The sequence below is a fragment of the Carassius auratus genome, chromosome 8 (genome assembly GCF_003368295.1).
Source record: "Carassius auratus strain Wakin chromosome 8, ASM336829v1, whole genome shotgun sequence".
In the NCBI taxonomy this organism is placed as follows: Eukaryota; Metazoa; Chordata; class Actinopteri; order Cypriniformes; family Cyprinidae; genus Carassius; species Carassius auratus.
Window position 1 is genome coordinate 21144016 of NC_039250.1, and position 11146 is coordinate 21155161.

The window sequence follows — 11146 nt, forward strand, 5'->3', positions numbered from 1 at the left end:
AAACTAAAATAATAATTCAACACCACCTAATCAGAACTCTTTCAGTGCGTAAATGCAACGCAATGGTGATGTACTCCATGCTCCTGCTCGTCACCAACTGCAGTACACCGTCTACGATTGGCCGAGATATTTTTGCGCGGTGCATTTCAGCCAATCAGAGCTTTGTTTTCGCGCTCGTATGCAAAGCCTCAGATAAATGGCGAACGGAAGGGCAAACTGTAAACAAATACAACAGAACTAGGCATTTTTAGACGGATTGTGACTTTTAAGAGAAAAGTAACTCTATATTACGAGTGCTGTGTGTACATACAAACGGAAATATTCGATATGCGACAGTCAGCGAGAATTTAAACTAGCCTCATTGAGCGTTAGGAAGCTACCTAGGCCTGCTGACATTTGCGCAGACTTGGAATTTGGTATTGCTGTAATGCGAACGCGGGCTCTGGATAGAGACCCGCACAGTTATCTCAATTAGCATTTAAAATTTGTTTTAAAATCATCTTATACGTCTGACAAAGTTACAACTCGCAGTACCATGAGTACAAACTCGGACAGCGGTCAGCCGTCCGAAACTAACCAGAGGAAAAGAAGTGCAAGTCCAGGTGGAGAGTCTGACTCCACGCTTCCCAAGCAGGCGAAAGTGAGTGACGAGGAACCAAGGACTGACTCTCGTGAAGATGCAGAAGCTGAGAAAGTTGGCAGTGACGAGCCAAAACACGGGTCTGGGCATCCTGAAGACGCTAAAGAGAAGAACACGGTGGTTGTGAATGAAGCAGACGCGCAGGAGAGCACAGGACAGACTAGTGAAGCTGAAAGCGAGCGCCAGGCGTCAGATTCAGCTGCCATCGCCGCAGCAGAAGCGCTTGCCAGTCTGACCGGTGGAGACGCGGACGAAGACCGTACTAAAGAAATGCCCTGTTCTTCTAAAAAAGCGAGCCGAGAGAAATCAAGGGATAAGTCTAATCGTCCCAGTTGCTCTCAGAGTGAGAGAACGACGGAGGCAGCCGCGGCTGACAGCTCCTCATCCCTGCTGCTCTGCGAGGACAGAGAAGATCCAGAGCAGGCTTCGTTCGTGGATGATGATGAAGAGGAGGAGGATGACGACTCCCTTCCTGGCTCTTCCTCCACGGCAAGCTCGTCTGTCGCCTCTGATAATGAGGATAACGAGGACGGAGAGTGTGCCATAGTGTCGGTGAAGATGGCCCCGGAGGTGCGGCAGTCCGTGGCGCTGCTCGCTCAGGTGCAGATGCGGCTGGACGCGCTGGAGAAGAAAGGCGCGCGTCTACATCAACGCCTGGAGATGAAAGTGAGCCGCCAGCGACGCCCTCACCTAGACCAGCGCAGCGCCATCACTCAAGCCATCCCAGGATTCTGGGTCACTGCTGTATCCTTTAACAGTGTGCGTGGCGTTCAGGACAACTTAATAAGTGTCAAGGCCTTTGAAGTTAAGGTTTGAGCTGACGTCTAACGTTATATAGTTTACCCAGAAATTGAACATTCTGTCATTAAATGCTCACCCTCATGTCGTTCAAAACCCATAAGACCATCATTCATCTTTGGAGCATAGATTAGGATATTTTTGATGACCCTTCATAGACAGTAATGGAACTAGTACCATGTTCAAGGGCCAGAAAGGCAGTAAGGACATTGTTAAAATAGTCCATGTGACATCAGTGTTTCAACCTTAATGTTAAGAAGTTATGAGATTACCTTTTTGTGGGTTTGGAACAACATGAAGGTGATTAATGACAGAATTTACATTTTTGGGTGAATTATCACTTTAATTGTCACCAAAGATCATACTTGGGGAGTGTCACAAATGGGGAAAAAAGGGAGACGAAGTACATGGGGCCCACAATGTTTTTCTTTGGGATTTTGAGGGGGCCCTATAGCAAATTCTGTTATATTGGCTCAGAATCCCTAGAACTTTACTCATCATACTCAAAACTCCTGTTCATTTTGTTTTTCCATTTGTGTCAAATGGGTTTCAACCAAATGATTGTGGATTCCAGATCTTTGTCTTCATTTACGTAATGTGCACTTAACTTAATGCCAATCAGCTTCTGAATCACCCACATCTATCAGCGCAAATCGATGAGACTGACGAAGATGCTCTAAGCTACATGACTAATTTAGAGGTAATACATTTTTTCAATTTTTCTTTTTCCTATTTTCAATCTAAACTTGCAAACGATCTATGTTTTTAATATGCTCGTCATTCGACAGATTGAGTCTTTCAAGAACAACAAACTGGGTTACCGCATCTGCTTCCATTTTCGGCGAAATCCCTTTTTTCAAAACAAAATGATAGTGAAGGAGCTTCATCTTGGTATGGGAGGTGAGCTGACCATTATCACAATACCCCTCTTTTCATGAATGTGAAAAGGATTACTCTTGGTTACTTTTTAAAAAAATTCTGGGTACAAAAAAAAAGGTAATTGTGCTTTATCTGTATGTGCTTTCCTTTTTGCTCAGGGTCTCCGGTGTCATTCTCAAACCCAATTTTGTGGCACAGGGGGCAGAATCTGGTCGGTAGTGGAGAACCACGTCGAACATCACGGGGAGTTTACCAGAGCTTCTTCCACTGGTTCAGTGACCACAGCAACCCAGGAAGGGATGACATCGCACAGGTACATCTCTCATGTGGTTAGGTGCAGGAGGAAGGGCTGTATAAACAGGCGATAACAAAATCCTTAAACATAGTAAAAAAATGATGAACTCCATTCCCTTGGCTCTAGATCCTGAAAGATGACCTGTACAGAAACCCTTTGAGGTATTATCTGACTCCACTGTGGGAGCCACGAGAGAATGGCAGGTAATCTCTAGCCTGAAGCATCCAGACTTTTCAAATTGTATTTGTGTTTATGTTTTTAAACCAATTTCTGTTGTCCAGCAGCGGTCCCAAACCTCAGGGCAACAATAATGGAGATGAGTGTGTGATCATCTCCGATTCAGATGAAGATGAGGAGAAGAGCCAAAACTTGGAGCAAGAGGATGAGGATGAAGATGATGACCAAGTCGGAGGTGAGGTTTTCCTTTTCACAATCAAGTCATGTTGTATAATGTAGAGCTTTTCTAATGTCTTTCAAATCAATAAATAAAACTGATCCAAATCATCATGACTAATCATATTCTCTTAGGCTCAGAAGAGAATGACAGAGATGAGGGGGAATCCTCCTACGAGGAGAGAGATGAAGAGGAAGTGGATGTTGAGGAAGTAGAAGAGTCACGTGACTCCAGCGGCTGTGAGGTCAAAGAGCAAGGACAGGAAGAGGAAGATATTGATGTAGATGAAGAGAAGAGTTAGGAAACCGGGTTGTCTGGCTTGTCTTGGTTTCTTTTTATGCAGAATAGCATCATTAGAATTTTCTATGATCTGTTTTACTGATATCAGTTCCTGCATAAATTAAGAGTGTTTCAAATAACAAGTGGTTAATGATGCTTAATGATCAGGGTTTAACTATGTCTTCATTGTAGATGGTACTTTGTGTACATTAAAGATGATGAATTTTCAAATTCAATGTGTGCACTCCTCTGAAAACATGTTTTCCTTAAGATGTCATCACATTTTACACTTGTAAGTTTGCATTTATAGATTTCAGAGGGCTACTGATACCCATAAGACACTTGTTTATCTCACGATGGACTGTTTAAAGCTTGAGATTATAGACTGCCCTTAGTTTAGTTTTTGACTGTATGCAGTAGCATCGTCTGTCACTTACAATCATGACCATTTCTAAACACACCATACTTTTCTTTTTGGATGTTTTACGGGCCTAATCATGTTTTTCAGTCATTGCTGTAATATTTTTGGTTAATTGCTGTTTGTGTTACTTTTTTATCCTCATCTACAGAATTCTAACACCATGAAATTAACATTTCCTTGCCTTTTTATTGTTCACAAACTCTACCACCACGTGTTGCTTATAAGGAGAAAGGTCAAACATTCTGAAATGCACTTCATTCTGAACCAAAACTAGATAACTCAGGGATGTTTACTCTTTCATCCTCCTTATACTGTAGATGTGTTTCCCTTCATGAGGTCCATTTCCTCCGTTTTGTGTCATTAATACATGACATCTTTTGTTTATTGATGAACCTTTAAATAATTGTAGTTTATTTCACTTTGTTTATAGAAGCAGATTAAATCCTGACACTTGGTACCTCTTGCCGTGGTGATCATGTAATCCTTAAAACTACTTTTGTCATGTCTAGAACACATGCACATTACCATTTATTCACTGCAATGAATAACAATTGTAATGTTATTTAAATGAGCGAAATATTGGCAAGGTCATCTAGTGTGGTGTTTTTTCCCCCTTTTGACAGCATGATGTGTGCACTCAGTACTCAAACATTTGTGTCCAGTTAAATGCTTAGATGAAATGGTAAAAATAGTGAATATGTACACTTTTTTTTCATGATGTCTTTTATATTCATATCATTTTTGCATTTATTTCCAATAGTGTTTCTTTAGATCCTTAGGAATCATTTCTTTAACTTTGGTCAGTTATTAGAATGCAACCATTCTAAATGTTCTCCTGTGTATCTGTAAGAAGGCAATTGTGTTAAAAGATTTTGAGTTTTGACCTGTAAAAGTCTGGTTTAAAAATGAAAAGCTGTTCACTCATTGTAAGTATACTGGATTGTACTTGTTCTACTTGCAAGGCCAGTGGTTTGTACATAATCCTTTCCCTTAAAAAGGGTTTATAATTTGTTATTGAATTATTAGGGTAGATTTGACCTACAGTATCAAAGAAATGCTATATTTTGTGTGCTAAATTTTATAGAGAACTACAATTTTTAAATGTGTGTCTTTGTTTGGTTTTTGTTTTCCATGTCAAATAAAGTTTTTGTCTTTTCATTCAGAATGTTTTATGTGGCTTTTGTCTTTTCGGCTTTTCCAGAAAATGAATCAAATGAACAGCTTTATTCTTTCCTGTTTTCTAACTTATTTAGTGTTAATCTCTCAACACTATGATAAGAAACATCATCAGATTGATATGCGCCTAACTTTATTTACAAGCATATTTTTTTCCAGCTTTCAGAAGACGTCTTTGTTTCTCATGTCTTCCCACAAGAGGGCAGCATTGAAAAGAAAATAACTGAATAAGAAATTCGAATCTGCTTTTCTGATAAAAGGACAAAGTCGTTGTATGGTTTTCACGTGTTTTATTTATTTTTTTTTTTTTAATGGAACAACAGCTCTGGTGCAAAATATTAGGATTCCAGTCTTTTTCATTGTGAGCTTGTTTTGACTTTATTTGAAATGCCTCCAGACAACACAAGCTCCTGGGTAGTTATATGGGGGTCTGTGGGACTGCAAAGGCAATGAGATAAGCCTCCTAGTGCAGTGTATGTGATGTCATTGCCAAAGGCTCTTATCTCCATTCAGATGCCTTTGCTTAGACAGCTGTGCCATGCTTGATCACGTGAACTGATGCATTCCATGTTTTCATGATCAATTCAACACTTGATCACGTGAACTGATGCATTCCATGTTTTCATGATCAATTCAACAGTCCTTACAAGTCGGCAGCAGCATTATCTGAGATTTGACCTTCAGAGGTCAAACGCAGCTCTTAAAAAAATGCATGCATCAAACCGAAGTGATATTTGCTTTAAAATATGGAAATATGTGATCCACGTGGTAAACTTTACTTTGCCCTTGTCACCTCTGGCTGCATGTTAACCAAAAGCTTGTATTTTGACATAAGAGAGGTCAATGTGTAATGAAGCTTGGATATGCATTGAAACAGCACAGCTCTGCAAACAGCCAAAGGGCAGGCATTTTTGGGCAGGCCTCAACAGAGGAGTGCCGATGTTGCAATGGTACACTTAAAACCTTTGATTTCATGCTTAATGCAATGCTATAAATATTCCACTAGCAAAGGCCTGCCCTGTTTGTAAATGCAAAGCAGGCAGCAGAGGAGTAGAGCTGTACTACTGTTATGGGAGATGTAGATACCACCACACGCTTTATCAAGATTGAAGGAAATACGTGATCTCATGGGAGCACAAGCTACCGTTCCACGCTCAAATGGGTTGGATCAGAAGAAAATTGTATAATCAGTATATATATATATATATATATATATATATATATATATATATATATATATATATATATATATATATAAATGATTGGGCTGCCATTTAAAAGTTTTATAATTAAGTTTTCATTTATTTATTAATTTTAATTAATTTTCTATATTTTTTATATATTTTCAAATATTATACAACATTAAAAAACAATAATGATTTTACTCTAATGCAGGTGAAGTTAATCTCAAAGCCTTTTAAACTAAATTAACTTGTTTTTATTTAACTTATATAAATTGTTTTTTATTTTTTACATTTTATTTAATTAATTTTACTGTAACATTTTAAAACGTCAAATATATTTTGAAATATATAATATTTAAACATTTTAATATTCACATTTTAGCTGCATTGTTATATTTTGCTGAATATCTGCCACATTTTCTTGTGTGTTTACTGTAGGCGCAGTGAATCTTAAAACCTTTTACATTAAATTCATGAATTAATTATACACATTATTTCCGTGTTGTTGACCATGGGAGCTTTGAGACTCTTGCTCATGCAAGTTATAACGCACAGTTTTTGTCAGGCAGAATAGGTGAAGAACAGAGATCCTGATTCAAAACATCTTTACCCTTTACAATTTAAAAAAAAGATTCCAATACACTTCAGTAAAGCATCCATAATACCAAAACATAACATTAGATTATATTAAAGTCATATAAAATAGTCTGTCAAGTAATTTAAATATGCACTGCGGGTCAATAAAGTATACTAAAATAGTTAAAAGCAACTGGCGGAACAGAAGAAAGAAGGTCAGAGAGTGAAGGAGACAGAGACAGAGTGTGATGAAGAGGGTGGGAGCGAGGGAATGGAAAGAGTGTGAGATAGAAGGAAGGAAAGAGAGAGTTGAATGGTAAAGCTAATTAGCAGACCTCTGACAGCCCTGGCAAGCAGATAAATGGTTTTTATCTGAAAGATCACCAGTCCCCTGTACTCTTTCCACCTGTCTGCCCTCCAATATGTGTTTTGACTCAGCTGTGGCGACATGAGTATACATGCATATCTGAATTCAGTTTATTTCTACATTCTGCTACTTCATCAAAAGCACTTTTAGCCTTTTAGACTATAGTAAACAAAGTCTGTGTGTGTGTTTCTCAGCTTTTGTGTATAAATTGCCCGTTACCCATTCTTCGAAGAACATCACGCCTCAGGCAATTGCATTTGCAATCAAGATGAAACTGGAGCATACTGGAAAAAAAGGAAAGGCACCTCAGTGGGACTTTTATCATCTCAAAATCTCGTGGCACCGCATCCATCTTTGATGAGGCAGGCCGCTTATACGCTCATCCATCCTGGGCATCCCGTGGGCTGCGGCTAAGGTGCTGACAGATTTATCTCCTAAGACAGATGTACTTTACACTCCCACACCCCTCCAGCTTTTCCAACTTTTCCATGGATTTACTTTCCTTTTCTCTGCATTTTGGAGGCTTTTCCAGGTTTACTCAGGATACTGACTCTTGCGGGAATCTATCCTGTAGTGAGGAAATATGTAGGTACATGTTTTATTTTAATGGAGTCAGAGGGTACTAGGGTCAATGACATGACATTAATGATGTAAAAAAAAAATTAAAATACAATAGAGTGCTGCACGGACAATGCTTGGAAACGAGTTAGCATTTCACCTCCAGTGATAATCCAAAAGCCAATGAAAATTTTTTAATTTTATTAAATTTTAAATAATGAATAAACCAAGTACAATCAACATGAATACAAACAGTGCATTTTAAGAACTTATCAAGCCCATATTTGACATGAAGTACATTCATAAAAGACTTTTCTTCTCTTTATTGTGGAAACTCTTATGTCATTGACCCACTAGTCTACTTTAAAAATGAATCCCTCCCCAACTCGAAACCTGTGCTTGCACATAGCCTGCAGCATTTCACAGAAGCACTGTCTGGATTGATGAGCGCCACGTATCCACCATGATAAATTTGTTGTTGTAACTCTTGCTTTTGAGACTGCAAATCCCTGTTTATAGACTGCAGAGAAAGAAAGACAATCATTTCTCAACAAAACCCCGCTGACTTCCTGACCATGTATGATGAAACGTGATGCTCTTTGTAGACCAAATGCATTTGAGCTCTTTAAAATTCAAATACGGCCTTTTTTCAATCTGTACAATGCACATTGTATCAAATCAATGAAAGTTTAAAGTGGAATAAATCATGTGCTCTTTCACACAAAGGACAGAGTTCAAATTCTGTGCTTTCACAAACATGAGATGATCAGTCAAAAGGTCTGTCAAAGTCAGTAACAAAGGGAAATATATAGCTGTAGGTCATCAACTTTTAAGCTGCCATAGTAGCATGTTCATGCAAGATACAAAGGTCACATGTAAATTAGAATATAATAAAAGTGTTTTCACTTTAAACAGGGTGCGTACCAATTCAAAACATGACCTATTTGGCTTGATCTTTTTCTGTTACATGCCACATCATGTCGTTTCACCGGTGTGGTGTTTGCTCACCAAGTTGAGGTTTTACACTTAAATCAAATAAGCTCATATATTAGGCAATTAAGCTTCTTAAGTGATTCAGTGGTTTGCGTAGATGTGGTCGTAAAACTGCGGACTTTGTCAAGTGTCTCTGACGTTGGAGAATGTGGGGCTGAATGGAAGATAGTGAAGCTGGTGGGGCTTCTTGCATTGTGGGTGAAAAATCACACGGAAACCTGAACTTAAAGCCGACTTGAGTCACTTCCTCTCAGAGGAGAATAAAGGATGCCTCCCACAAAGAGAGAGAAAGACAAGAAACCACCTCCACATCCGCAGCATTTTAAGAAAAGGGCACATTGTGTGATGTCATGAAAAGCAGAGCGTCTTTTTAAATCAGCTGAAAAGGAAATGGTAAAACTTTTTACACACCCTTCCACTGACTCTGGAATTATATATAAAGGCAATGTAAAACATTTGTACATTTAATCTAAGTACTGGCATCCTAATGCATGTCAGAGACCCCAGAAAGAACACACCACGGGCCTTTTGTCACAAAAAAATGTTTGTGCGAAAGAGCGTCCTTTCACCCAGCCTACCCCCACCATCATCTTGAGTCACGCAGCCGGATGCAAAAAAACTTTGGGAATTTCGGGACACTTTCTGGCGGGACAAACAGATCCACCACAAATGCACTGCAGTGGGTCTCCAACACAACTGCTTGACAACGGTTTGTCACTATGTTTGCAGCAGTTAGTAATGTGAACATCTAATGAGGCGAGACAGACAAACAGTTTGTGAACCCCTTGAGATGTTTCAAAGTTTTCTGTTGTTTTACCATGATTGTCTTATTTTAACATCAACCGCTTTTTATAAATTAACTGTGAGATCTATTTTGATTAATTGCATGTTTGGAGGGAATTTTGTGAGTAGCCAAAAAACTACATGAAAGATTGAATTATTGTATGTGCAAAAGAATGTGAAGCCCTAGCTGCATTTTTGAGTGCTTTATTATCATTTACATCCTTTGGAAAGTAGTAGGGCAAAACGGATTAAAATAGAGAGGAAACCAACCAAACCTCTGTGGTGCCAAGGAGTCAAACAATGCCAAGAGGAATGGAGATATCTGGGGACATCAGGAAGAAGGTGGTGACAGAACATCCGTCTGGGGAAGACTATAAGACCTCTCCAAGATATTCCAACTCTATCCATCCAATGTAAGACGAATCATCTACAAATGGAGAGCATTCAACATGACCACAACTCTACCTAGAAGTGGACGCCCATCAAAACTATCATCAAGAAGCAGAAGAAAAATAATGAATGAGGTAAAGGCCAACCCACACATCACCTCTAGAGAGCTGCAGACCTCTCTGGCAGCATCTGGGGTAAATGTACATGCATCTACCTACAATCAGACATGACATTTATGGGAGGGGTTGCTAGAAAGAAGCCTCTGCTCTCAAAAAAGAACCAAACTGCCATTTCAACTTTGCCAGAGAGTATTTGGACAAACCAGAGGCCTTTTGGAAGTCCATTCTTTGGACAGATGAGTCCAAAATAGATTTATCTGGTCATAATCAAAGCCGTCCTGTTTGAAGAAAATTACAGGAAAAGAACCTCCTCCCAACAGTGAAACATAATGGTGGAAATGTGAAGGTCTAGGGCTGTTTTTCTGCCTCTGGGCCAGGGTGACTCCATAATATTCAGAGAAACTAAATCTCAGACTTATCAACAAATTCTTGAAGAAAATTTCCTGCCATCAGTCAAAGAGCTGAAGCTGGGCCAAAAATGGGAGATGCAGCAAGACCCTAAGCATTAAAGCAAATTCACCATGGAATGGCTTAAAAGAAAGAAGGTTCACACTCTTGAATGGTCTAGGGGTGTTGATGACGCAGTGGATAAGACACCTGCCTTTGATGGGAGAGATCCGGGTTCAATCCACTGTGAGACACCAGTGTGTCCCTGAGCAAGACGCTTAATTCTGGATCTAAATCCAAATGAAATGTTGTGGCTAGACCTGAAGTGGGCAGTACATGCCATCCAACCTCTCAAAAATGATGGAGTTCTGCAAGGAGGAGTGGGTAAAAGACAGATGTGGTAACAAAAGATGTATGGTTGAAGTAATGGCTGCAAAAGGAGGTGCCACAGGCTACTAAATCAGGCAACATTGGTCCTGGAGTGCTGATGTCCTGCAGAGTTTAGCACCAACCCTGAAAAAAAAAAAACTCATTTGTCTCTGTAGCCTTTGTAATCCTGAAGACATTATTAGCTTGTTCAGATCAGATGTGATCGATTTGATTGTTTTTATTTATTTTTGTCCATCATTTGTAAGTCTGCTTCACAAATTGGGTTTTGGATGTACATATTGAATATATATATTTTTTTAACACAAAACCTGATCTTGTCTGGAAGGTTCACAAACTTTCGAGCAGGAATGTATATATATATTTGTTCAAAATGTATTAAATGTAAGTTCCACATCATGTGGCATTATGCAATGTGTTGATATATCTGCATTTTTCTGACCTCTGAATAGTTGTTTCATATTATGTAACATGACTGTGACAACTTACCCCATATAGGACTAGTGTGAGTGTGACTATA

General features: G+C 39.1%; 1 protein-coding gene across 2 annotated transcripts; it reads left to right on the plus strand.

Annotated features, from left to right (window-relative positions):
• The first annotated feature begins 78 nt into the window (after positions 1-78).
• LOC113107587 (putative testis-specific Y-encoded-like protein 3) lies at positions 79-4161 on the plus strand. Of its 2 annotated transcripts, none has more exons than XM_026270203.1 (7): positions 79-1384; positions 2061-2138; positions 2227-2338; positions 2476-2630; positions 2739-2815; positions 2894-3024; positions 3141-4161. In XM_026270203.1, exons 1-7 carry the CDS (start codon positions 536-538, stop codon positions 3305-3307), a joined length of 1569 nt encoding a protein of 522 aa, XP_026125988.1. In that variant the 5' UTR covers positions 79-535; the 3' UTR covers positions 3308-4161. The 2 variants fall into 2 exon arrangements, with proteins under 2 accessions (XP_026125988.1, XP_026125989.1); XM_026270204.1 differs by having other exon boundaries at positions 2897-3024.
• Positions 4162-11146: the final 6985 nt, after the last annotated feature.

Excerpts from the sequence above, each read along its gene's own strand:
- LOC113107587 (XM_026270203.1), top strand. The coding sequence starts at position 536 with ATGAGTACAAACTCGGACAGCGGTCAGCCGTCCGAAACTAACCAGAGG. Across the intron at positions 2,139-2,226 it reads GCTACATGACTAATTTAGAG|ATTGAGTCTTTCAAGAACAA; the intron begins GTAATACATTTT and ends GTCATTCGACAG. Across the intron at positions 2,631-2,738 it reads GAAGGGATGACATCGCACAG|ATCCTGAAAGATGACCTGTA; the intron begins GTACATCTCTCA and ends CCTTGGCTCTAG.